This window comes from Lichenostomus cassidix, chromosome 6, assembly GCF_008360975.1.
Source record: "Lichenostomus cassidix isolate B80296 chromosome 6, HeHo_3.0, whole genome shotgun sequence".
Classification (NCBI taxonomy): Eukaryota; Metazoa; Chordata; class Aves; order Passeriformes; family Meliphagidae; genus Lichenostomus; species Lichenostomus cassidix.
The window spans coordinates 14,290,706-14,315,942 of NC_139487.1; the positions used below are offsets into that span (position 1 = coordinate 14,290,706).

Below are 25,237 nucleotides of genomic sequence, written 5' to 3' on the forward strand. Positions count from 1 at the left end.
ATGGAAAACTAAAATCCATCGCTATTAAAATAACATTTGCACGTAGCACAGAGACTGTTGTAAATGTATTGTAAGATTTATTTTTTTAAAAACAATATGTATCTCCTGTCAAAAAAGAGCTGAAAAACCCCCCCAAGGTTTGTAAAATGTATGCAAAAAAACTTACAAAAAACTGATTTTTTTTCAAGTATCTCAGAACACAGAAATGATACCCAATGTCTGAAATGTTTGCAAATGAATAATATAAAGAGTTTTCCAAAGAAAGCCACAGTCAAAAGGCTATGTAAATTTTTTGAATGTGTTTTAATCATCGGATCTTCAGTAGGTTCATATATTACAACTCTTCTTTGTAGATAATTATCAAAAACTTGGCTCAAATAAGAGTGTCAGAATAGACTAGTGACCAACCTGACAAAATTAACAGTAAAATAAATTTCCAGGACCACATGGTGAAACAGTATTCGTAGAAGAAATAATTACTTCGAGTAATACTCTTTAGCCTGGAAGAGAATGCCCTTAGGGAGAAGCTCCTCTAGAAATCTGTGAGGTGTGTGGCAGCAGCAGCCATGGAGCATCAGCTTTCAGAAATGAAGACGTAGGTAGCAACAATGAGATATACATGGATGGGCTCAAACTAAATACTGCCTTTTTATGCAGTAAGATGTGGAAATTCTTGCTGCAAAAGCTGGATGCAAAAAGGTTGCATGTGGCTTAAAACTTAGAGAAATTCACGGGGAAAAAACAGTTGGCATGAACTGTTGCAGACAAGAAGCCTACAATTATAAAACTGAGATTAGGTCGATGTACTTGGTAGTGTTTCTCAGTTCAAACTGGATGATAAAAATAGAGGTCACAGGAAACCAGAACCAGTAAAATGTAGGGACTAAGTAACAAAGCCTGGCTTGTGTTCTGTGTTATAAACTGATGACTTGATGTTTGCCTAACAACATAAATAAACTTGAAAGCTTTCACTTGTTAGGTTAATTAAAAGACAATTTTAGAGTTGAAATACCTGCAAACTTTGGCTGTGAGAAAATCTGACCTCTAGATGCATTTTGGTCCCCATTTTTTTAGAAGTCTTTTGGGGAGCAAGTGTTCTCAGACAAAGTTGGCTGTAGTTAGAAGAGACAAAGTGCACAAACAGCTTTGATAGAAAGTGTTCTTCCAGCATTTGCTACTAATTCAGGCTAGACTGTATGTTATGTGAATAATCTACAGTGGTTGAGCACTTCTAGCACATTCTGCAGACTAATTATCTATGCATCCAGAGTGCCAAATGAACATAAAGCTAATATTTAATACAGCACCTTCCAGTAATTACAATTATGCAGAAGGGCATTTAGTCCCTTTGTATTGAAGGAAAGTATTAAAAAAATAGGCCTATTTCCCTTTCATTTTCTTGTGGAGGAATATTATTGACTTCCTCTTGCATAAAAGTAGCGCATTTCAGAGTGACTTCATAGAAAAATTATATGGGTAAATATTAAATCTTGTCTCCCAGTAGTAATTTTCTCAAACATTACCTTGAATTTCTTTTTAAAACTTTGAGGTTTATAATCATACTGAAGCTCTCATTTACAGAACCTTTAAATGCTTTAAATTGTGAAAGGGTGGACGTGTCCATATCTGTGCAATCTCATTTTAAAAAAATCTGCAAGGTAAAATAAGGGTCAGATACGAATGTTGAAATCCAAAATTGTTTTACGCCATTTCTGTAGCTTGTCATGTAGTCAGAAATATTTTTGAGAAAGTATTAGTTGTATTACTGTATGTCTTTTTCAGTTCTGAAGATCTACAATTCTGAACTCAGTGAAATCTCAGTACAAAATATAAATGGTCATTATTCGTAATTGCTACATGCTTGTGCAGTCGCTATTCAAAAGCTCTTTTGTCAGCTTTTTTCTGTAGTGATTGTCTGCAAATGTGGGTTCCTGGAGAAGTTCAGTTCTTTAGTCCTGTCAAGCAATAATACAACAACGCCTCTGTCACACTCTGTGTAGACTTTGAGTTTTTATTTCCTCTCACGATCTTTTGATTGGCAGATTTTTAAACTAGAGCAGATCATTACTGTTCTCTGATTTCACTTCTTGTAGTGTTAAATGGTTATAAAGTGACATACAAGAAGGCAAATAACTTTTTATTAGAAGTTGCAGAAGCCTTTTGGAATGTATTTCAATCATGATATAAAATTATAACATGATGGCAGAAGTTGTCCTCTCCCTTGATAAGGGCCTCTGGTATTTAACCTGATCATTTAAATAAAAATAAAAAGTAACATCTTCAGCTTTTGAATTACCTTTTTTTTTTTTTGTCTTGTTATGCCTTTGTGTCTCAGAAACCACTCTAGTATTAGAAGCTATTTTGGTTTGAATCTACTTCTGTAGTTGTGACCTTCAAATATTTCTCTGAAATACATGAGTTCTCTTGTTTCAGCATGATAGTGAAAGGACTTTTATTACCTCAAATCATACTTGTCACTCTCTTCAAATATCTGGTTTTTTGTGTTGCCATTGTGATTCTTAAAGGGCACATTATTTCCATTATGGCCTTCCCAGTAATGCACACCATAATGGTTTACCTACAATTCTCATTATATTTGCTGACTTTGGGCTAAGAGTATGTGTCTCTCTGGGACCAACTTTGGGCAGCTGGTTTCCTACTGTGACTTCCTCCCTTTCTTCCCATCCTTTTTGAACCTTCCTGACCCCATGGTGCTGTCTTGCTGGCCTGGTCTATATATTTTATAACAAGTAGCATTTAGTCTTTAACCCCTGAGAATCCTTAGGAATTGTGAAGAGATTGTGTTGGGTTTGTTTGGTTTTTTTTTCTTTTGGATCTCTCTGGAAATGTGTGATATTTATCAGCTATTAAATTATTATCCTGAAATGCAAAATGCTTATAATTCAAAAAGATTTTCTCCTTATCTACACTTAAAACAAGTGGGTGTGATGGTTTTTTGCGGGGGAGGGTGTTTTGTTGTGTCTTTCGGTTTGTTTCTTCTTGTGGTGGTGGTTTTGTTTGGTTGGAGTTTTTTTCAGAAATTAAGGAAAAAGCCCTCTTAATTATTTAATACAATTCCTAACAGCCTATTGAGTCCTAATTCTGGCTGGCCAGGAGAAAAGTTGTTTGCCAACCTTTCTTATTTGTTACTCTCCATAGAGTAGACTGAAAAATCTTTAGCTTGCTTGTGAGATTGTTTTCATTGAGAGCAATCACTTCTAGTAAGCATTTGGTATGTTATGTTGAAGAATTATTTTTATTTATTGCACATACCCATCTTTCTCTCCTTTCCGAGGAAGTGAAATTTTCTTCCTAGGCCCAAATGTGCAGTTAAGTAGAAGCATTTTGATCCATTAACTTGGGGAACGCCCCACCTAGTGGATGATCACAAACTCATTTTCTCGTTGCTCCAGTTTGGACAGACTTAAGGCTATGTTGGATTACCTTAAATATTGCCCATGTTTAGTGCCAGCTTGGGAAATTGATTAAATAGTTGGATTTTCTTTCTGGTTTTTCTTGTGGGGTGACAGTGGTGGTGTTTGGGGAGCTAGGAGAGGGAAAAGGTAAAAAGTAGATTTACATGAAAGAAAGAAAGAACTTTTTCTATCACCTTGTTAGTGGGCTATTTGCCCAGGTTTGTAGTTTTGTATCCTTTTGCCAACATAGTCTGTTTCATCTTACCAAAAAAACCAAAAAACAAAAAAACAACCCCCCCCCCAAAAAACAATACAGTCATTCTGGTCTGTCAAGGGTGTAGTTCAGTGTGGGTTATAGCAGTTTATATGGTACAGGGAGAGGGGCCGGGGGGAAATAACATGTTCAGAATAGATGAACAGCCTTCATTCTTCTGCTAAATCAAAATAAAAATCATAACAGTTCCTGTCTTAGTTCCTCTGAGATTCTCAAGACTCTTCAGTTACCTTTTCTGCTTTGATGACAAAGTTTTATAACAGTAAAGAACTTTAGACCTTAATTACAGCTTTGCAAAAAAAATTTATTTTTTCTATTTGGATCAGATGGCATATAGTCTGCTTTTCTGACCTTTTCTGACCTTTCTGTGCTAATCTTGATGTGTCTCAAAGGTAAATCAAGGCTTCAGAGTCAACAGTCAGCACTGGTTTATGTGTTCTTGGTTTGGGGAGGGCATGAAGAGCAGAGGGGAAAAGAGGAATTGTCCAGTCTCACACACTTGGCTCATCCTGATGAGGTGATGTTGCATTTCCCTTCATGAAGGTGCCCCACCTCACTAGAAGGTAAATGTACAAGTGTACCTGTAGAAAAAGTATCATTCATACAATTTAGAGACAAAACCACACCTTAGTGAGAGAGTTAGGGGGTCGGCAGAGGAAGAAAATTGCTTTTGACCTTTGAATCAGTCTTTTTTTCTAAAATAAAAGATAGTAAAGTGTGTAGCAAGTGCATTTAAACAACCAAATTTAATGTATAGGTGCAGTCATTATTTTATTTATTTATGTATCTGTTGGTTGGAGAGGGCAGCGTTCAGTACACTTGAATTCCTGGCTGTGCTGCATCACCATTGAAATGTTTACCCAAACTTGCATTTACACTTACTTATAAATGTTACTGAATTGTGTTCTATGAAAGGAATATAAAATACAGGCCATCATGGATAAAATACCATTAGTAATTGTAATTAAGCATTAGTAATTAAGCAGATCTGAAAAAGTGGTGTTTGTGTTGTTTTAGGAGTTTTTTTGGGGTTTTTTTCCCAAGACGCAAAATACTTCTAAAATTAAGAGGTAGCTGTGTTGTGTGGGAAATCTATTGCATTAGCACTAGATTTTAAAAAGTTGCTGGATCCACCTCCATTTTTATTGGAACTCATCACAAGGTTGTGGACTTTAAGAGAAGCAGAAATGGAAAATGGGAAGTATTTTTAAAAATTCTTTCATAAGTGTCTTCAGAAACAAGTGTTATGCTGGTTTTCTTCTGCTTGTTTTCTTTATGCTTGGTAGCACTCATAAAATATTGCTATATTGAAAGGGTTTTTTTTCAAATTAAGACTTTGTTTCCCTGCTAAGAGGAATGTCACTTCAATCTCCCAGCATGTTTCTAATTTAAACAATACTTGTGCAAACAGGCTTCTGAGTTTTATATTTAATTGCAGCCTGATATAATACTGCTAATACTGGTTGTTGATGAGGGGGAAAGAAAAGTTCTAGCCAGACCCCACAAGATTTTCATTTTGTTTGCAGCAAGTATATACCCCACAGTAGGATGGAAGCTGGTTTTGTTCCTCATGTTTAAATTAAACCATCTTTCCAGTAAATTGTTACCTTAAAATCAAAAATAGTGTAAGCTTGTGTGATCTTGAAGCTTTGGTGGCAGGAGAGAGAGAATTGGTAGCATATTTAATGTCTTTTTTTTAAACTTCATGCAGGCACACATCTATTCTTTGGGTGCAACACTGAAAGCAGCAATAGAATATATCATAGAACCTGAGACAGAATCAGAATTTGGGCAAGATCTGCACACTCTACTGGAACAAATGCAAGAAGAGAATCCTGAAAATAGACCAGATATTGAGGTAAATCAGCCTTACGTAATTTTTTGTTACTAACATTTCTCTCTGTGTGCTCATTAATCTCTATTAATGTCATTAATCTCTATCATTATCAACATGGTCTTGATATGTAGTATGCTCAGGTTTTGCAAGAAAGCTAAGGTTTTCCCAGACACAGCAGAAATTCATCCTTTTCCCTACTCTAATGGAGATACAACCTGAAAAGTAGATGTAGATGTTAGACAGTGCTTGGATTTTTAAGGTTGGGTGTATACACTGGTGTAGATCTAAATTTTCTTGTTAGCTGTTTCTTCTCATTTAATATTTGGTTTGCAGAGAGGGAGACTGTCATTAGGAGTAAGAGCACAGGCATTATGATGTGAAATTTGTGTGATGATAGGATTGCACATAAAAAGGGGATGAAGGGACGCTGTCCCAGGAAACCTCTGTTCCTTGGCATGTTCAAAGCACTGTTGTTCAAACATTACTACTAACTAGTTTTTCTGTAAATATATGAAAACTTAGTAGTATTTGATTAGATATCTTCATTGGATTTTGTGTTTTATTCCATTTAGCGTCTTACTTTACCTTTAGTTATTAGAAAGAATTTGAAAATTTGTAGAATTTTTCAAGCTGATATTTTCAAAAAATTTACATTCTCAATGTTTGTTACATAGTAGAGTTATTTGACATTAATATGCAAAAGTTTAACTTTAATGTTTTTCCAGACTTTGAGAATGTAGCTGGAGAATAACAGTTGTGCAATATAACTTTCCTCAGATTCAGCTCTTCTGTTTCAGAATAGTGCTATCTTCTTTTTGGGATGGGGAGCATTTTGTGAGTTTTTCATTTTCCTGAGCTGACAGCATATCTTCCGAATGGTATGGCACCTATGGTCAATACTTTGCAGAGAGAGTGCTGCAACAGATGAATTAACAGTTTCATTTTTATAACGGAAAATATATTGGATCTCATGTTGAGGACTGCCCAGGCAGGAGCCTGCTTGGTCAGCTACTCTATTTCTATTTATTTACTTTTAAGTAGTCAGAGGAGGGATTATATAGCATTCTCTCATCTCCAAGTGGTGTGTAGGCCCTGAAAGCTGTTGGTGACTACTTATATCTACCCAAAATAGTTAGTCTAGGGTAATATATAAAGGTCACTTTGTGAGTATGTTCTTCCTGTTCCTTTTCCACTGGACACTTCCTTGGGTGAACAAAGTTGGGGCATCTATTTGGAGGCAAAACCCATAGACTTTTCTACACATTTTGCAAGACTTCAGCACAGTTGGATACCTGTCTCCCTTTTTCCTGTCCTTCCTCAATTCCATATGTGAACCAGCAGTGCCAATTTCTTCCTTCCCTGTACAACAGCAGAGGAGCAGTTGAGTGGATTAATGAGCAAGCAAGAGCATCTCCTCAGAGCTCTATGAGGTCTTATCAGTGTTTATCTAGGAATAGTTATTGAGGAAATGGAGGGATGTATTTGGAAAGGCAGCTCTCTTCTACTTCCTGCCCAAAAGAACAGATTTTTAAATGTGTGATTATCTGTAGTTAATTGTGTGTGAGACCAGTGCTAATACCATCAAATGGTGCTCAGGCTACAGAGTAGGGATATGAAGTACTGTTACTACTTGTGATCTGATAATGATTGCTTTCTCTAACTGGGAATATTCCTTTTTAGATATTTGTATTTTGCAGTGTTTTAAAGGTTCAGGATTTAATTTTAAGTTCATTTCAGTAATAAAAGCGTTCATCATCCTGCCTGGGTCACTGAATTCAAGTGAGTCGCTGGCTGTTTAAAAAAATAATTAACACTCTAGCTTTTTGCATTTTCACTATGTTATTCATAAAGGATAATATTTAAGATAATTTTTATCAGTTGTTCTTGATTTTCTAACTGTAGGCTAAAACTTGAGTTGTATTAAATGATTTCATAATAGCCCATGGTAAAAACAAGAAATTAATTCAACCACATAATAGAAACGCATTATAAGGAATTGTAGAAGAAAGACCTCCAATGTAGCATCATATAAATTTAGATGTACTGTGGGAGTTAACATCATTCATGTTAGTCAAAATTCACAAATCTATTCATTATTAAATAAGTATTTAACATTAATTTTCTCTAGAGCATTTTGTCATTATGTGAAGAAAAAATGAAGATTGCTTCATCAAGTAATATTTGCCGAAGCTTGTCTGCTGTTGGACGAAGAGTTCTTTCAATTGAATCATTTGGTGCTTCTCAAGGTAACCTTAAAATTTATTTAGTCCAAAGCTTTAGATTGCTTGACATATCTAATGATTTTTAAAAGACTGTGTTCATGTGCTCTCCTTTTATAGGTTCTTTTCTAGATTGTAACAAATCATTATTAAATATCTGAAGATTGGTGGTGGGGAACTGGGGACATGCAGCTCTTAATTAACATAACATATTTGGCATGTCCCTTATGATTCAAAGTGATTTGTTCAGAAATAGAGAATTTGTGTAACCTACTGAAGATACGTAACAGCAATGGCAGAAAAAGCAATATAATGATTAACTAGAAGATATTAGAAGGTTTAAATACACATTTAATATAAGCATCTGTTTTTGTATCTAGATGTCTGTGATAACATGTGGAAGGGAAGAATGTGTCAGAGAAGTTTGGGATCTAAATTATATTCAAATGAGAAAAACAACATAGCAGGTGATTCGTCTGCAGTGGAAGATGTGACGACTGCCTGTCATAACTCCTCTGTGGTTACCATGGTGACTGGCAGAGAAAGTGGTTTAAAGGAAGTGCAAATTGATCTGGATAATGAGAAAACTCAACATTCTCAACTTGCAACTCAAACTGAAAAGAGCAAAGAGGACAAACATTCAGTGTATACTGACAGTTTTGCTAGTGTTGCTTTGGATATAAAATCATGTGTTATTGACCTGGAGGGAGATGGCCATTTTAAGAAAGGTTCTTTGAGAAAAATTAAAACCTTTCCAAAGCTACCACTTGAACTTGCAGATACAAATAACTTCTTTACTTCTGTAACCAACAGTGGACCACTAGATAGGAAAAATCACTTCCTAACACAAGAGTCACTACCTCTAGACAATAATAATGAGGTTGCTTTTTCAAAGGGAAATCTTAATTCATTTGTTGTCAGTAGTCCACCAGAAATAGAATCAAAGAATCACCAAGTTGATGATCGTCATTTAGAAGCTCCATGTGTATGCACACAGGTGTCTGGCTTGAATCTAGAAGAACATAAGTCGCTTATCAATGGTAAAGAGATAGGATTTTCTTCATCTGATCACAAAGAAGACTGTTCTGGTGCTACCTCTGCAGTGCTAAAACCAGCTGGTATGCTAAAAGGCCCAATTCAGTCGATTGCTGGAGCAAAAATACTAGACAACTACATGGTGTTGGAAGACTGTTCTGAAATTTTTCAAGGGTCAAATGAAAATTATGTACCACATTTTAACAAGATGGATTCAGTGTTAACAACAAAACCCAGTGGGAGCAGATATGGATCAAACCTAATTAGGCCACCAGAATTAAGCAACGATGTGATGAGTGCAAACAATAATGAAGATAATCTTTGTGGAGGCAGAGGTTCAGAAATCAAAAGTAATGAGCAGGTAGTAAAAATAAAGTCTTCATTATATAGTTGCTGTAGTCACTTATGTGGAGATGAGGTGACTTAAATACTGTGTGATTTCTTCCCCTCTTGTCCCCTTTAGCATCCCAGAAAATTGGATTTTGCTAGTCTGCACACTTTAAGAGTTAATGTTGGAAACACGGTGATCTTTTTTTCCTCTTAAATTAAAAAGTAAAGTGGTACAGTGAAATTTATGCTATTGCAAAATCAACTTCCATTTTAATTTTTTATTTTTTTTACAAATGGAGTCTGTGTGCTAGTGTGTTAGAGAAGCATTCCTTAATAACTGATTACATTTGTAAGAGAACGTGACCAAAGCATACATATATTTTTAACTCTTTATGTTACTGTTAATGCATCAAGTTCACTACCTTGCAGTGAGCCTCCCAGGTGCTTATGAAACTTGCAAAATTCCTTACTGTAAACCTGACCTCATTGAAATGAATGGCAATATCCCATCAGCTTCAGGAGGATAGAGTCTGCTTTTTCTAAAATCTTACATGTACATTTTAGTTTTTTGAAATTGTACATATGCTATATTTGTTCTGTGTTCTTAAATTGCCGTCTCTGTTTGTTATGTATGTTCCACTATAGAATTTAAATATGCGCACAATATGATGGATATGTTGTCTCATGCGTTTAGTCTTTATAAATAGCCAGATAAGAGAGGGAGAATCTACCAGAATTTGTTGATAGATAATTGTAGTACGGTCTCTTCTCTGCTCAAATTGCATATCTCAGGGTGGACAAGTTTGGTCTCTGACTAGATGGTTTTCTCTTGTGCCACACTCAGAGGTGTAAACAATCCCGGTGGTAGGAGAGCTGCTGGCTAAAACTGCAGGGTGGTTTATGCTTCTCCAGCTTTGTTGTGGCAAGATAAAAATGCGCAGCACAAACTTGGCACGTTTTGATTCCAGAAACTATTCTTAGGTGAAGACGTTGGGTTTTTTCCTTTCTTGTCTACAGGCAAGTCAGCCTTGTTTTCCTTCCCTACCAGTCCATCTTCCAGCCACACCATGCAGTGGCACTTAGGGTTACATATTCAGTCTCTGTCCACCCCTCTTTTCACCGTGCCTGATGCCTCCACTGGAGCACTAACCTAGAAGTGTCAGGTGTGTAAAGAGCCTTTGGTTCATCATAGCTCAAAAACTAGTGCAAATTGAAGAATCTGTTCTAACTTTTTTCCCTTTCCTGTCTCTTCTCCCTCAGTAGGTGTGCTTATTAAATTTGTAGTTCAGGAGGATAGTAAATATGGAGAAGTACCACATGGCATGGTTTTGCCCTCTGAGGGGGTTATTCATTGTATGCATATTGAATCCTTTATTTAGGTTTTAAACCCTGCAAGTGCATTCTTCAGAAACTGAGAAATGATCCATTTGTTGTACACACATCTTTTTTTCCTCTTCTTTTTCTGCCATCATTTTGAATGTAAATTGAATGTAGCAATAGGGGTTCTTTTTCAAGGGGGAAAAAAATGCTGAAATAAGACCTGTATTCTGTCCTTACCAGATTACCAGGGCAAAATTTTAAGTCTGGGTACACAAAGGTACTTTCAAGAAAATAATCTTCCACAGAATTAGAGTTTTCCAAAATTCTTGCATGAAATTAAAAGTTGTAGTAAATCTCATTTGCTTTTTGTACAATGGTACTTAAGATTGACACACAGAAATGTAAACCAGAATACATTTTCAGGTTATTCTGCCATTCTACTGAAGTCTGCTTTTTCTTCAAATATTTCATCATCAATTTAAATAAAGTGTTCTTTCAGCCTGAACAGAATTTCATTCTTGCAAACAAGTAGGCTTTTATTAACAGAGGTTATCCTGCTCCCACTGAACTCACAGGATAATCACAGTGAGTTAGAAAAGGTAACTCTTGTTCCAGGTATCTTAATAAGCAGTGTTGTAATACATAGGATCTGAAGTGAAGACAGCAGGGTAGTGATTCTTTGTGATATCAGAGGTTTATAGCTGTCTTTTCAATTAAAGAAATGTTAGATAGACTCATGCTCTATATTCTCTTTTTTTTAATAAATTATTCCAGCAAATGTTCAGGTTCTGCCATATAAAAATGTGCTGTTTAGAAAAATCTTGTTGGTCCTAAACAAAATAAACCAAACATAATAAAGTCTTCTTTGATTATTTAACTTCTTTAGGGAGAAAAAACACCTTTAAATATATTAACAACACCTAGGCTTCTGAAATGGCTTCCTGAAATGCTGAATCTCTAGCCTTGTAATCCTTTGTTTTCTGAAGGAAGGTCATTCACTGTTAGTAGTCGTTGAACTGTATAGCAGACTTTATTACATGTCTTCTTGGAAAAATGCAGTGGGTTAATGTTTTCAGCTTCTTTTTGTCTTTTGGAAAAGATTTTATTCCTCAGGCTTCCAAAATACAGCAGGTTTTGCCTCTGTGTTACCTTCTGACAACTGGGGAAAAAAAAAAAAGCCATACTCTTCTATCCCTTACATGACAAAAGTACCACTGATCTCTCTCTCTCTCTCTCTCAAGTTCCCATTGGCGAGAATTTTACCAAATTTTTTTTCTTTTTTTTTATTAAGAAAAACTGAGTCTCAGCTTGTTCATTTACTGCGAAAGCACAAGAAGTGTGAAGCCCCAACTACTGTGATCTCTATCTTGTGGGGTAAAAAGAAAACACCTCAGAAGATTTGCTGTGCTGCTCTTACCCCAGTTTTCTATAACAGATCGGCATGATTGCAGCAAATAGAGCTTTTAGAATAGTATCTCTAGCATTCCTTTCAATGTTTCCTGTTGATTAGAGAAGGTGCAATACCAGCCCCATCCGGTTGAAGATCAACCTTGTCTACTCTGGAGAACAGACAGTTTTTCTTGCCTGTCATTACTTCTCCAGTGGACAATATTTTTCTAATACTTGAACACTGCTTCTTATTGTTGTGTGCTTTACTGCTAGTAAGCATTACTAAAATACTTGCTTGCTTTTGTCTGGCTACTGCAATGTATCTTGTGAGGGTTTTCCTAGTAATTTTTATAGTTTTGCATGCCATAAATAAATATTTTTCACTTCAAGTTTGAGTGGGGATCTTTTATTTCTCTAACCAGTTTCATTCCAATCAGGTGTGTCTCATCTCTAATCCTTTTAAGTGTTTCTCTGTGATTTAAATGCTATGGCCTTTCTTGGGAAGGGTTAATGGGAGCCTGGCATGTGCAAGTTTGTTTTCTGTTGGTCATTCATACCCTGTCAAGCATGAGAGAAGTGAAAAGCCATGTAGCTAGATGCTGACACTTTAACTCTGGGGAAATAACATTTGAAGGAAAGAAAAGTTGTCAATTCCCAGAATAATACTTGCTGAGAAAAGAATGATGAAAATCTTGCTTTGGCTATTTAAAACATGTCAGTGTTATGTTTATAAGGAAGAGTATGTTTGTATAGTCTGAATGCTTTACTAAAACTTGGGTTTACAATTCTGGTACCAATTAAGTAGATCTGTTAAATGATCTTTGCAGCACTGCAAAAAAACCATCACTTTTCCAACAAGAAGGTTTAAAATGCAATCTTTGGGCATAAACCAAAATGGCACCAGGATGTAGCTATAGGCAATAATGGCTCATTTGGCTTTTTTATATTTTCTGACAAAATTAGTATAATGTGGAAAACATTTTCTTACTTTAAAAACTAGATGTTATAATTTCTCTTATGAAAAGATCTGGTAGAACATTAAAAAAAAATTGAAAAGAGACATTAGATTATAATTTTGTTTCCTCTTTGGTGCAATTTCACTGGTGATAATAATGAATGTTTAATATCAATATTAAAATAATGTTAGTGGTTTAAATGAAGTGGACTTAGAATCACTGAACAGTTGTCTTGAGCTTGCTTTTCTAAAATATGTCAATTCATAGATAAGAAAGAATGCATACTACAGATGGTTTGCCTAAAAACTTTTAATCATATATTTTCCAGTACTTCAGATTTTTTTTCTTGGTGGTTGAGTGGTTGTTTTTTTTTTGTTTGTTTTAAGTTTTAGGAAATAGTAATAGCCATGAATCAGAGGCTTGCATGTTAAAAACCAAACCAGCCAAACCTGAGACATGCCTAAATAAGGAGTTTCACCAAGGTTTGGTGAGGTTTGAAGGTGCATTGTGTTAAAATACCTTAGAGGTGAGGTACCAGGGGCATTACATTAAATACCTTTATTTAAGGGTTGAGGCTTAAATAAAAATTGCCTCGTAACTGTAGGTTAAGTGTACTCTTTTTCCTTTGAAAACTGTTGGAACCAGACTGCTGCATTTTTCACCACAAATGCAAATCTGCAATGAAACATGTCTTGTCATGTACTTTGACTACATAGGGTAACTTCTGCAAGATGTTACAAGCACAAGTTCCCAGCGGGTCTGAACCCTCAGTTTTCATCTAAAGTGTTCCACATTTCTGGTGTAGGAAGGTGAAAATTTGGAATAATTAGGACACTAGAAGAATGACCTTCTCAGGTATTTCTTCCAGGAATAAAATAATTCTTTGAAATTGTCAAGGTGAGGAGAGATGTGAATTACAGTAAGAGACAATAGCAGTGCATATAGCTATTGCATGACAGAAGACCAACTAGTTACAAAGACCAGCTAACAATATTATATTTGAAGTTTCTTATTCCTTTAGAATGATTTCCAGAGAAACAATGGGCATATACATTTAAATAAAGTTCACCAACCTATGACCAGACTGCATCCTTTTTTTTCCCGACTCAGTTTGATTTGGCCAGCCTGTGGATGGCAGTGATTCTCATTTCTGCTAAGAATTCCTTTCCCTACATACTTTTTTCTTCCAAGACACAGTTTTTTTGGTGCCTCTTCATCATCTGTTTTGTAATCTATCATTGACACCTCTTTCTTAACATAAACTCTTGCTGCTGCTCTTAGGATTTATTCCTACTTTCCTGCTGTGCCTAAATTTCTTTCTGTCATTTCTGTCTTACTCTAAAGAGCTTGGGTATACCAGAGGTGATGAGAAATACTCTGCAGCTATCTTTTGTACAGCAAACTTCAGTCTCCAGTTTACTGAGGGCTTTTTCTTTCCCAGGCTAGCCATTCATCACCTTCTCCTGAAGTGAAAGGTGATTTGTGTATGCAGTAAAGGAAGTCCATCTTTCTTTGCTGCAGCTTTAGAGTCTCTTGAGACATAAACTTCAAGAGAAGGGATTCTCTTACAGAGAAATGTATGGCACTGGTGTGTACTTACTAGAAGAAAATTCCAAAATCTCAAAACCTTCTTTTGGTCAGTCTCCGAAACTTCTCTTATGATTTCTCTTCACTCCTGTCAGCTGCACAGGGTTAATTTGAAGATTTGACTGCTCCTTTCTTTGTAAAGTGTCTGTGAACAAAGAAACTTGAGGCATATGAGAACCAGGGTGCTCTGGAGGGCACAACAGTGCTGCTCAGGGATAGTAATCTATCAACAGTGTGGAGCTCTATTTTATATGCTCTCTAGACTAATTCATTCTTTTGAATATCTGTCCTTTTCCTTCCTGCTGTGTGATTGATGGCTTTTTATCAGACAGTTCAAGAGCTTACTTTTCTAGATATAGTAAAAGAACACATGGATGAAAGAATTTTGTACTCCAGGGTGCAGGTGATAGCAAAATTGGAGAATGGAACTGAATCTTATCACCTGACTTCAAATCTGTCTATGCTGAAGTTACTAATTTTTGCAATGTGCCACAATGTAGGATAGCAGAATAAAAGCACCAAGTCCATTTTTATCGGTTGGAGGTAGGCAGAATATGAAACATTTTCAGTAAATCAAAAGGTTTGTTTCCTGACATATTTTGTTTAAAAATGGAGTTTATCTGGTTCACCTTCAAAGAATATTTAAACAAAATGAGCCTAAAGTATTATGTTCTTTGAGAAGGTCTTCAGTTAAAATTATCAACAAAGTTTCAGCTACAGAAATTAATGTCCTTCTTTCCTCCATAGATTGCACTGAAGCTATTTCTGTTTGTTGAGCTTTATGAAATTCAATGCAGTAGTGTGCTCATTATATATTTCATGATAAAATCCAAAGAGTGTCTCAGTAAAGGGTGTTCCATAGACAAGATAATGAAAAATTGACTTTAGTAAATGATAGTGCAGACGGTGATTTGTCAAAGTTAATGATGTACTGTCATTGTGTGTGGGAGAGTTCCTTAGTCTATGCAGATTTTACAAATACTGATTGGGATATAAAGGTGTCTGTAAAAGCAACAAAACCATTCAGAGGGGTTTTTGTCTCCTGTGCTTCAGTTTTGTGTTTGGGGGTTTTTTTGGGTTAGTTTGGTTGTTTTTCTATTTGATTGGGTTTTGTTTGTTTGGGGTTTTTTTGAGGGTGAGGTGTTTGTTTTTTTCCAGAGTTAATCCTGAATTACTTCTTGTAATTCTTTTCACCAACATGGCCTGAAGCTGACTCTCAGGACTGCATATGCAAGAGAAAATGTGCTGTGCTCTTTTTTTAAAAGAGTTCCTTGGGTTTGCTCTGACTCAGAAGTTTCTGCCTACAGTGAATTTTTTAGTATTCCTTTGGTAGATGAACGAAGATTATAAAGTGCAGCTGATGTCAAAAGCCACTACTAGAGACAAGCTTTTCCATTGGCACAGTTTGATCAGGAAAGTGTCTATGCACTACTATAAATCTCAAATTCTTAGATTCACACAAACACACACCACCCCCCAAAAATAAGAAATCACAAAATGTAAAGCATGTCTCTGAAGAGCTGTAAGTTTCCATGGAGCAGTATCTTTGTCATGTTAAGTTATTATGCCAGGTATCAAAAGCTAAATTGATAGAAAAAGAAATGCTATTACTACACATTGAGCAGCCAGTGATTAAAAACAAAGCAACGTCCTTGGACTTCAAATAAACCTGTCATTAATTCTGTCAATATTGTTAACATCTTTCACAGAAGAACAAGAGATGTTGATGAAATCTTTAAGGTAAGACATGTAATGCAACTGTCAGGGTAAATCAGGATTTGAATGTGGGACTGTTTTGTTGATGGTAATCATTTGAATGTTTTATGTTTTTCAGTCTAGGTGTTCTCCCTATAATTATGTAATTATGTTTCATCATAAAATATGTCTGTTACACAGTGGACATTCTAAGAGTCTTTCCTTAGTATGGTAAGAAAGAACTTCCAGACAGCTCACTCTTCCTGAAGCAATTAAGAAACAGCTGATTCATTTTTACAGTTAGCTTACTATGTCATGCATTTTTTAATAAGTAGTAATAATTTATTACTGGCAAGTGCAGTAAATATATTTTCCTGTTACTCTTTAGGCTGAGTATCTTTTCTATTAGGTTTTACTTTTTTATTGCATCAATACACATTTTCAATTCGTGATAATTTTTATAACTTTCTGCATCCTCACTCTTTTTTTCAGTGGATCTCTCTAAAACTCCTGTTATCCTGGTATGGTAGGCCTCTGAAAGACTATGAACTCTGGGCATTATGTCACGAGTGTTTATGTACTCTGCAGACTTGCATGGATTATCCAGGTATTATCTTAATTATCATAAAATATTTTTCATAGTTATTTATGTTCACTGTGTTCATGTTTCCTTTTTTCTGTTGATTGAAAAGATTGTGACTTTCATTTTGTGTGCAGAAAATAATAGGCAATATTTCTACTTTTGCTCTCTTAAATTGTGACAAAAGTCTATGACAAAACATCCATATCTGGATGAATGTATTTTTTTTCTCTTTATTCTGAGTTTTGATGGCTTTTGCAGCAGAAATGAATCCTTGGCTTCAAGCAGTGAAACAAATTTTAGACCTTTGGGGGGGATGGAGAATCTATACTGTGACTTTTAAGAAAAGCACTTGAAATTTGCATCAAGCAGGAGGAAATAAGTTTTAGATACATATATATATGTAAACAAAACTCTTTTGCATGGATTTCTTTGTGACAGATGATTCCTGACATATTTTCTACAATACAGGGCTTTATCATTTTAAAGCACCCAGAATCTTGTCATGATGTTATTCCTTCCACATCCCCTATGCTTCAATTTGCAGAGGAATTATCAGAGGTAAACTTCTGAGAAAGGAAGAGGGAGTTGTCCTTTGACAAAATTGGAATATGTTGTGAGTGACTCAGGAGAAGACCATCCTAAATTTCCATGGACGTTATGAATGATGGTTTGGCTTATACCAATGATAAACCTATAGCAGTTCTGATAAACAGAGCAGAGGTTTTCAACACCACCACCCTGCCTTTCTTTTTCTTGATTAAAAAAAAAAACTTGCTTTTGAGTGTATGAGCAGCAATGAGTTTGAAGCCTGTAAGCGAATATAAAGAATTGAATAGTAATGTACGGAAAACTTACTGCATCTCTTTGGATTTCAGCTTCAGTTATTTTATCTTTTGTGATATAAAACTGCTTAAAAGGAAATAAGCCATAAACTAAGATTCTGAGCACTTTAAGAATTGTTACCCATAAAATTAAGTATTTAATATACCTTGCAACAGAAGGATTATTTCAGCCTCATAGCATGTTCCTAATGTTTCTGAAGATTTCACATAACTGCACATAATGGCTCAGATTCTAATGCAATATGCTTGGCCAGGCTCTGTTACTGCACTCACATGTGTCCAAATGCATGTCTTAAAAATATTAAAAGTTGTCATCTGACAACTGAGTTGTCACCTGAACATTATGTAGCCTGTAGAAGTGAACATAATGATACAAACTACCAAATGGAAGGCACATTACTTAAAAATTCCATATTTGACAAGTAAAGCTACCTGGAAGTTGAATATTGGTTTCAGATTTAGAATGTTTTTGCAAGAGCATTCTCTGCCTGTTCTGAGGAGAGTTGTGCTTGTGGAAAGGTTTGCAGTGCTGTTCCTACTTCAGTGCCCATGCACCTAAAGTTCTCTCAACATTCCTTTTGAATAATTACTAACTTATTAAAGGTGAAGCTGATTGGTATTTTGAATATAAATTCTTAAAATATCCTTTGTCCTGACAATGGTAGAGTAAGACTGGTAGCTGATGAGTCAGAGTTTAATATATGAAGCTGGCTTATTTTTTATTTACTCACATAGACAGCCTTCTCCTCCAAATCCTTCCTTGATTACAATTTTTTCATTATCCCAAGCAGGAATTATCTGGCTAAGAAAACATACCCCAAAGCTGGTCTCTTCTTCATGTATTTTTTAATTCAGCTCTGCTGTAGAAGTTGGTTGTAACCTCCATTGGGACTTTACTTAATTCCTCTCCTCTTATCAGAGGATGTTGCTTACGTGTTGCTCATGGGTGATTCAGGGAGCCCAGGTGAGAATTTTGACATTGTACTGAACAAGCTGAGATCTGGTTTGTGTGAGCAGGGCCAGGGACATTAGCTGCTGACAAACAAAGACAATTGAGCATGAAGCTGCCTCTGCAGAAATAACCAGCAAGAAGGGTTCTCATTGGGGAAAGATTTGCTTTTCAACACACATACTTCAGGTCCAGCTTAAATATTATGGAAGGTAGTAGAGAAGCCTTTATTTATGTTAAGCATAGTGCATAATTTAATTTTAGATATGCTTTGTACAGGTGACTAAAATAAGCAAAAGTGTACTGTTAGCTCTTTTTCTTACTTTATTTTTTTCCTCTTAGACTGCTTCAATTAATTATTTGTTAATAGATTAATATTTGGGTTTCTCTTAGACATCTTTAATATTTTATTTCATAATGAATACATTTAATGTTTTAATCTCTTACTCAGTTTAAGAATCCATACTTCCAGTACTTTGTTTTTAATAAGAAAACAGTGCATTTGATGGTAGCCTAGAAATGGGAGGGCTACATTACTGGCCACTTGGCTTAACATATTGAAATATGTTAAAGTGTGCTTTGAAGTTAGCCAACAGGTAGACACAGTGTTGCCACAAGATTTGCAATACCAAATTTACATAACGTGATCTCATGACTTTAATGTTAAGTTCCTGAAAACCTCAGATCATTTAAAACGGTTTTAGAAGTCCATTATTTCTTCTTTAGCAATGGAAAATTTCATGGCCTTGGAAATACTGACCTATATAACATTTCTTCACTAAGAAAATGTGATTGTAACTATTTGTGAAAAACTGGGCTGCATATCCTGTTGCACCTAGAAGAGTTTTTGATCTGGCCATGTGTGCCTCACGTTTCTCCAGATGGTGACTCTGTATTTTGTGGGGTTGAAGGAGGGAAGAGAAGAGAGACTTAAATGCTTAAGATAAATTGACTATCTTTTATTGGTACCCTGTGAGAAGACTAGAGTAAATCTACCTGTTGTATTTATTTCTTTTTGTTTTGTTTCTTTCTTGATCTTCCTTTTCAGTGCTGGGTATAAAGGGAATAAACTTCAGTTTCTTGTCTTTGTTCTGCAGAAATTGCTTTGGGTAATTATGCAGCTACTGTCTCTTTATTGGTTGGTGTCTATTCTAGCATAACTGTTATTTAAAGGATCATTTATCATAGGGTAATTTCTGACAATGCATATTCTTTTTTAAAATTACTTATTTTTGTTAGTGCCAAATAGTTACAAGAACAGATATTTATTATGCCTTGCCTTTTTGTGGGTTTTTTTGCAGTGGTTTTATGTTTGGACTCAGTGCTGATTGACTACCATGGAGAGATCCTCTTTGCTGCTCCAAAAGCTGAAGGTAAAGTAAGACATTGCATGCTCAGCTTTTATTTCTTTGCAGGGGAAGTGGAGAGGAAAGCAAACATCTTACTTTTTGTTTCTGGTTTTTTTTTCCTCGTTTAGAATCTTGTGATGTATTTTATTTAGCTCCTGAAATTGAAGAAGAGGATGTGGATACTGAGAAGGTAATGTGGTAGGTTATGTAGGTTGCTTTGTATTTTATCAAAGGACAGCTTTATCTCTCTGCTAGTTGAAGAAGAAAGCTAAACTCTTCTAAGATTGTGTTAATATTTCTCATTTCTCCCAGTGTTTCTTGGTTATCTGTGAGGATTTTTTTAATAACTTGATCTCTCATAAAATTAGTTGCTTCTATAATTTTGCCTTCCAGAATTCTTAGAGTAACTGCCAAAAATCTGTTATACAATGGTTTTCCATAAAACTTAATTATTTTCAGTTTGTTAGCAGTAAGACAGACTTTGAAGTCATGTTTTCACATTCTGAAGGTCACATTAGGATCAGTATTTTAGACTGTCTGGGCAAAAGCCCAAACATTATTCACATTTAGAAGACTGGATAAAAATACCATTATCACTATGTTTTTACTGTGGGAACATTATGAATTATGTCTTTTTCCAATATAGTTTTCTTAGAGCTTTTTGCTATAGATAAAAGCCATAAGGAGCTTTTGGAACAAAGATAATAAAAATGTCAAATAGCAGGTGAATGTGTCTCCACTGCAACTACTTTTGAATTTTAAATTGTACCACAGTGATCTTAAAAGCAAGGGGAACAGAATTTACAGTGCCTTTCTATTATGTAAAAAGAAAAGAGGTTAGCTAATATGTACCTTGTGTCACATGATTTCTTTGGAATTAGACATAATAATCATGAATCAGAAAATAAAAGTTCATAAAAATCGACTAAAAATATTCGATTTTCTGTAAAGCTGTCCATAACTACAAAATATTTGTGTATATTTCTTAAATTTGCTTTTTCTTAAACTGCTTTGACCCAATGTGCAGGTTTTTCAAAGGCTTTAGGAGCTTAAACTAATCCTGAAATATAATACAGCAGTTTCACCAGAAAGTAGAAATTAATAATCCTAAAGTCTTTGTGCTTTGTTAATTTTTCTAGAATATCTGAAGTAATCTGATTCCTTATTTTTCTACAACATTATGTATAGAATAAGCTGAGATGGTTTTCACGTTTTTCCTGCCAATTGTATAATTTTCTAGTTAGGAACATTCTGTTCAAATTATGGGATGGGAATGAAGACTGTCTAGTGTCAGTCACAATAACATTAAAAAGAACTTTCTTTGAAGGATATGATGGATTAGATAGCAAGTTTTTCCTAAATAAATTCAGGGTAACCTTGAAATTCTAAGCGATAGGGAAAGAAAATTATTTTTGTTTTGATTGAGCCACGCTCTTCTAGTTCAGGTATTTTTGTACTTGTGTTTAGGCTTTTTTTCAATAGTTCAAATGGTTCACAGATTTTGATTATAATGAACTTCCTTGTTATGCTTTGTTCATTGCTGTTCACTTTGCACAAAAGAGTGCCAGAAATCATTGTTTCGTGGGAACACATTATTTATGACTGTGCTTAGAGTTCTGTCCGTTGAGCTTTTTCAGTATCTTTCAGAGGCAATGTGAAGTATGGTGCTTTAAATTTGTTAAAATTGCATTCATAGTCCATGCTAACATGTGAAAACTAAGCATTAAGTGGACTAAATCTGACTTTGAAAATTGCAATTTGTCAAACAAAACAAGAAAGCTTGGTAAAGACCAAGTCCTTTTCAAGGTCCCTCATTGGGGCAACTTCAATTGGTCTAGCTGCAGGTAGCACAATAATTGCTAAAATAAATATGCAGTGCCTCATTCTTCTGACAGGTGTAATCTTCTTTATAAAATATGACTTTTGCTGGCTAGTTTGCAATTACTGTATGCCACTTACTTGCTGAATTATCATGACCTTTTTTAAGTAAATTGTGATTGGCGAGGTTTTATGGTTGAGCTCTGAAGCTTGCGGCAATCTTTCTACATGAGAAAGGAATTCTTCAAAATGGTTCTAAAACACTTTTTTCCTGAATAATTTCCCTAGGTAAAGAATAAGACAATTAATGTCTGTTGCTCCAACAGTAGAAAAATAGCAACTGTTATTGGCAATGCATGCATAACAACTAGATTTTGAAATGTGCTGGGATTTTCATCAGCACCTTTAAAAGCCAAGTGTAATCTGTACTTTGAAAGCTCTAGTAATTTTTTTTTTCTTTTTTTGGCAGGGAATGGAGGGAATTTTTGGATAATTTGCTGGAATTGTTTTTGAAGTGGAGGCTTTTTTTAGTCTGTTTAAATCTTTCTTGTCTCTTATGTTACACCAATAGGTCTGTGTTTATGGTGTTGCTGCAGTGCTGTGGATGGCTGCAAAATACAGTGTTCCACCAAGTCACAAACTAGTATTGCCAAGAAAATTAAAAAAACTACTTCTGGATATGGCAAGGAAAAACCCTGAAGAAAGACCTTCTCTAACTGCTGCAATTAAGGTTACTAGATTTAGTTTTGTCTAAAGTCTTATTTTAGTGACTTTAAAATCAAAATAATAATTTAATACTTGTAATAGACTGATACCTAATTAAATCATAACCAGTCACTTTGGATTTTGTTTTTAAAGTTACCTCCTTAGGGACACAGATGGGTGTGTTTTTAATTTATATTGAAATTATCAAGATACTTGGACTTGGACAAGGTTCATAAGACTTCCTAAACTTAGATAATTTCTAATTGATTATTTATCTTGACTTTGTTCTTGTCCAAGAATACCTCACTTGATTGAAAACTTATTTACTGACTGAAAATTACTTTTTTTTTTAAAGACCTGCAATCATTATTTACTTGAACAAGGTATAAACAGCAAAAATATTTTGACATTATTGGGTAAACCCATCTTTAAGGTAAGAGTACCACCTCTCTTCAGTTCTATATGTTTTTTCAATTAATTCTGTAAATGTATTCCAGTGAGATTTTGTCCCTTGCAAGTGTAGCTAGATTTTGGGTTTGGTTTTGCTGTTGTGGCTTTTTGGTTGTTTTGTTGTTGTTTGGTTTTTTTTTTTCATGTATTTTCAAGTAGTCTATAAGTAGTGCCTTTTCCTAGTTGTTGCTGTTGGGGTGATCACTCCACAGATTGTGATGCTCTGACTCCACAACCTGAATGGCTGAAGAACAAGCAACTGATTTCATAATCTCTTTTTATTTACCACCCCTCAGAAGAAATTAGTGTGTAATTGTTGGGTTCTGTTTATGTTTCAAATGTGTGTATAGAATGCATACAGGATTCAGTCAATCCATGGAACTGAGTTTGATTCAAAACTTTGATTACCTTAAGGTTCTGATTGGAAACACCAGGTTATCAAGATTTCTAAACAGTTCTGCCAGTCCCTAGACTTCTGTATGTAATTTTTTTTAATTCCTCATCTTGGCATGACTAGGTTGTTGCTTTATGATATTCTGTATGTATATGAGGATTGGGGTTTTTGTAAAGTACTGAGCAGAATTTGAAAAAATGAAAATGCTAATAATCGATTTGGGCTTCAATGTTTGTTGTTAGGCTGTTGAGGAAGAAGTCTTGTCTCAAGACAATGTTGCTTTTGAATTTAAAAGTGAGAAACATGAGATGGACCCTTCAGAGTCAAGTCTAGGTAAGCAGGCAGGCTCTGACATGTTTACTCTGGTTTAGTATTCTCCAGTTCTCCACATAAGATTTTCTCAGTGCAATACTCTATTATTTTTCTGTCTAAATTAACTTGTTACTTACCTTGCATTTATATTTTACATATTGATCATCTTTCTGTGTTTCTCTTTTTAGGATTTGTGCCTTTTACCAGTGAAAGTAAACTTGTAGCAGTTAAAGGACCAGTGCCTTGCCAGATTTCACTGAATTGTGAGAAAGCTACATTACCTGTTGCATTCACCTCTCCTGCAACTCACTTCAGGCCTATTATTCTGCAACAAGATGCAAATATAACAAAGTTAGTATATCCTAAAGCAGAATAAGTTAAAGCATAAACTTCATTGTTAAATCTACTTGCATTTTCCTTTAAAAAAAACCTTTGGTTTTTTTTCAGAGAGGTTCACACACCTGAGCAATTCAAGAAAGAAATAAGGAAAGAAAAACATATGGACTACAACAAATCAAGATGTATAGAAGACTCTGAAAGCTGTGGTATTGAGGACACAGATGTTGTTGAAACTGTACCTGAAACACCTGAGTGTGATTTACAAGTTCCAAGCCACTCATTCCAATTGTCTTCAGAAGAACAAAAATCAGGCAATACGTTTACTTCTACAGTTATGTTACCATCACCGTCTGATTCCTCACGTATTCTACAAGAAAAAAGCATTTTATCTGAAGATCCTTCCAGCTCCTTAGCTTGTCCTACATCTCCTAATTTTCTTCATATAAATAACATAATTCTCAAACAGGACTCGGAGCAAAGAGTTCTGACGTTTGTACCAGTACATTTGGCTGTATCAGAGCAAATACCAAATAAGCCTCTTCGCTCAAGAATTGCTTATGATTGCTCTTACAGTTTGCCAGTGCTACTTTCAAGTACCATTGCAAGTTACAAAATGAGCATGCAAACAGAAAATGATGCCTCCCTTTGCAATGTGCAATGTCATGACACTACCAATGCACAGAACCAGTTTGATAAAAGTAGCCCAGTTATTCAAACCAGCTGCCCAGAAACCGAGTGTACTACCAGTGTAGACAGTTTTTTCACTGAACAAGAAGCCACACTATGCACTTCAATGAGTAAAGACAATTATAATTTCCTTGACTATAAAGTCCTGCCTCATCAGAACACAACAAGTGACACTTTACTACAGGAAGTGATTCGTCTTATACAAGAGGAGTTTGCATTTGATGGTTATTTAGAGAATGGAGCTGAAGTTTTTGATATGGGTATGTGCATTTTCTTCTGTATGTTATTATCATTGATTTGTAAGAATATTGTTATTAATTTTTTCTTCTCCCTCTTTTGTTTGTTTCTGTCCTTTTTATTTTAAACAAGGTAACTTCATTTTAAACTTAAAGGAAATTAAGTTTGGTATGTTCTCTGATAGAATTTGTGAGAAGTTTTGTGACCTGTATTGGGATGAAAAATTACTGGAGAATCTCTATCAGGTAGTAAATGGAGGAAGATCTTCACATTTATGGTAGGTGTTTTTCAACTTTTTCCTTCCTACAGTTGAATTTAATGCTTTTGTCCCTACTTCACAGAAGCAGGAAAGAATATGCAGTTTCTCTTCAGGTATTCATACTTGTTTCCTGTAAACTGTTCATTTCACAGTTCAAGGTTTTTCAAAACTTTCTCCATGGCAAATAGTACTTAATGGTTCAGTCAAAAATATTTTCTACTGTGCTTATATGTAGCTCCATCTAAGGATAGCTGA

The 25,237-nt window shown here is 35.1% G+C and overlaps 1 protein-coding gene across 1 annotated transcript in view; it reads left to right on the forward strand.

The window, feature by feature from the left end:
* Positions 1–25,237, forward strand: part of KNDC1 (kinase non-catalytic C-lobe domain containing 1) — a 56,495-nt gene that overhangs the window by 16,798 nt on the left and 14,460 nt on the right. The window contains exons 4-15 of the mRNA XM_085065136.1: positions 5,402–5,548; positions 7,656–7,773; positions 8,127–9,142; positions 16,551–16,665; positions 19,734–19,805; positions 19,910–19,971; positions 22,171–22,329; positions 22,660–22,737; positions 23,391–23,481; positions 23,649–23,811; positions 23,908–24,746; positions 24,856–25,000. Coding sequence (XP_084921262.1) covers positions 5,402–5,548; positions 7,656–7,773; positions 8,127–9,142; positions 16,551–16,665; positions 19,734–19,805; positions 19,910–19,971; positions 22,171–22,329; positions 22,660–22,737; positions 23,391–23,481; positions 23,649–23,811; positions 23,908–24,746; positions 24,856–25,000 — 3,005 coding nt within the window. The remainder of the gene's footprint in view (positions 1–5,401; positions 5,549–7,655; positions 7,774–8,126; positions 9,143–16,550; positions 16,666–19,733; positions 19,806–19,909; positions 19,972–22,170; positions 22,330–22,659; positions 22,738–23,390; positions 23,482–23,648; positions 23,812–23,907; positions 24,747–24,855; positions 25,001–25,237) is intronic.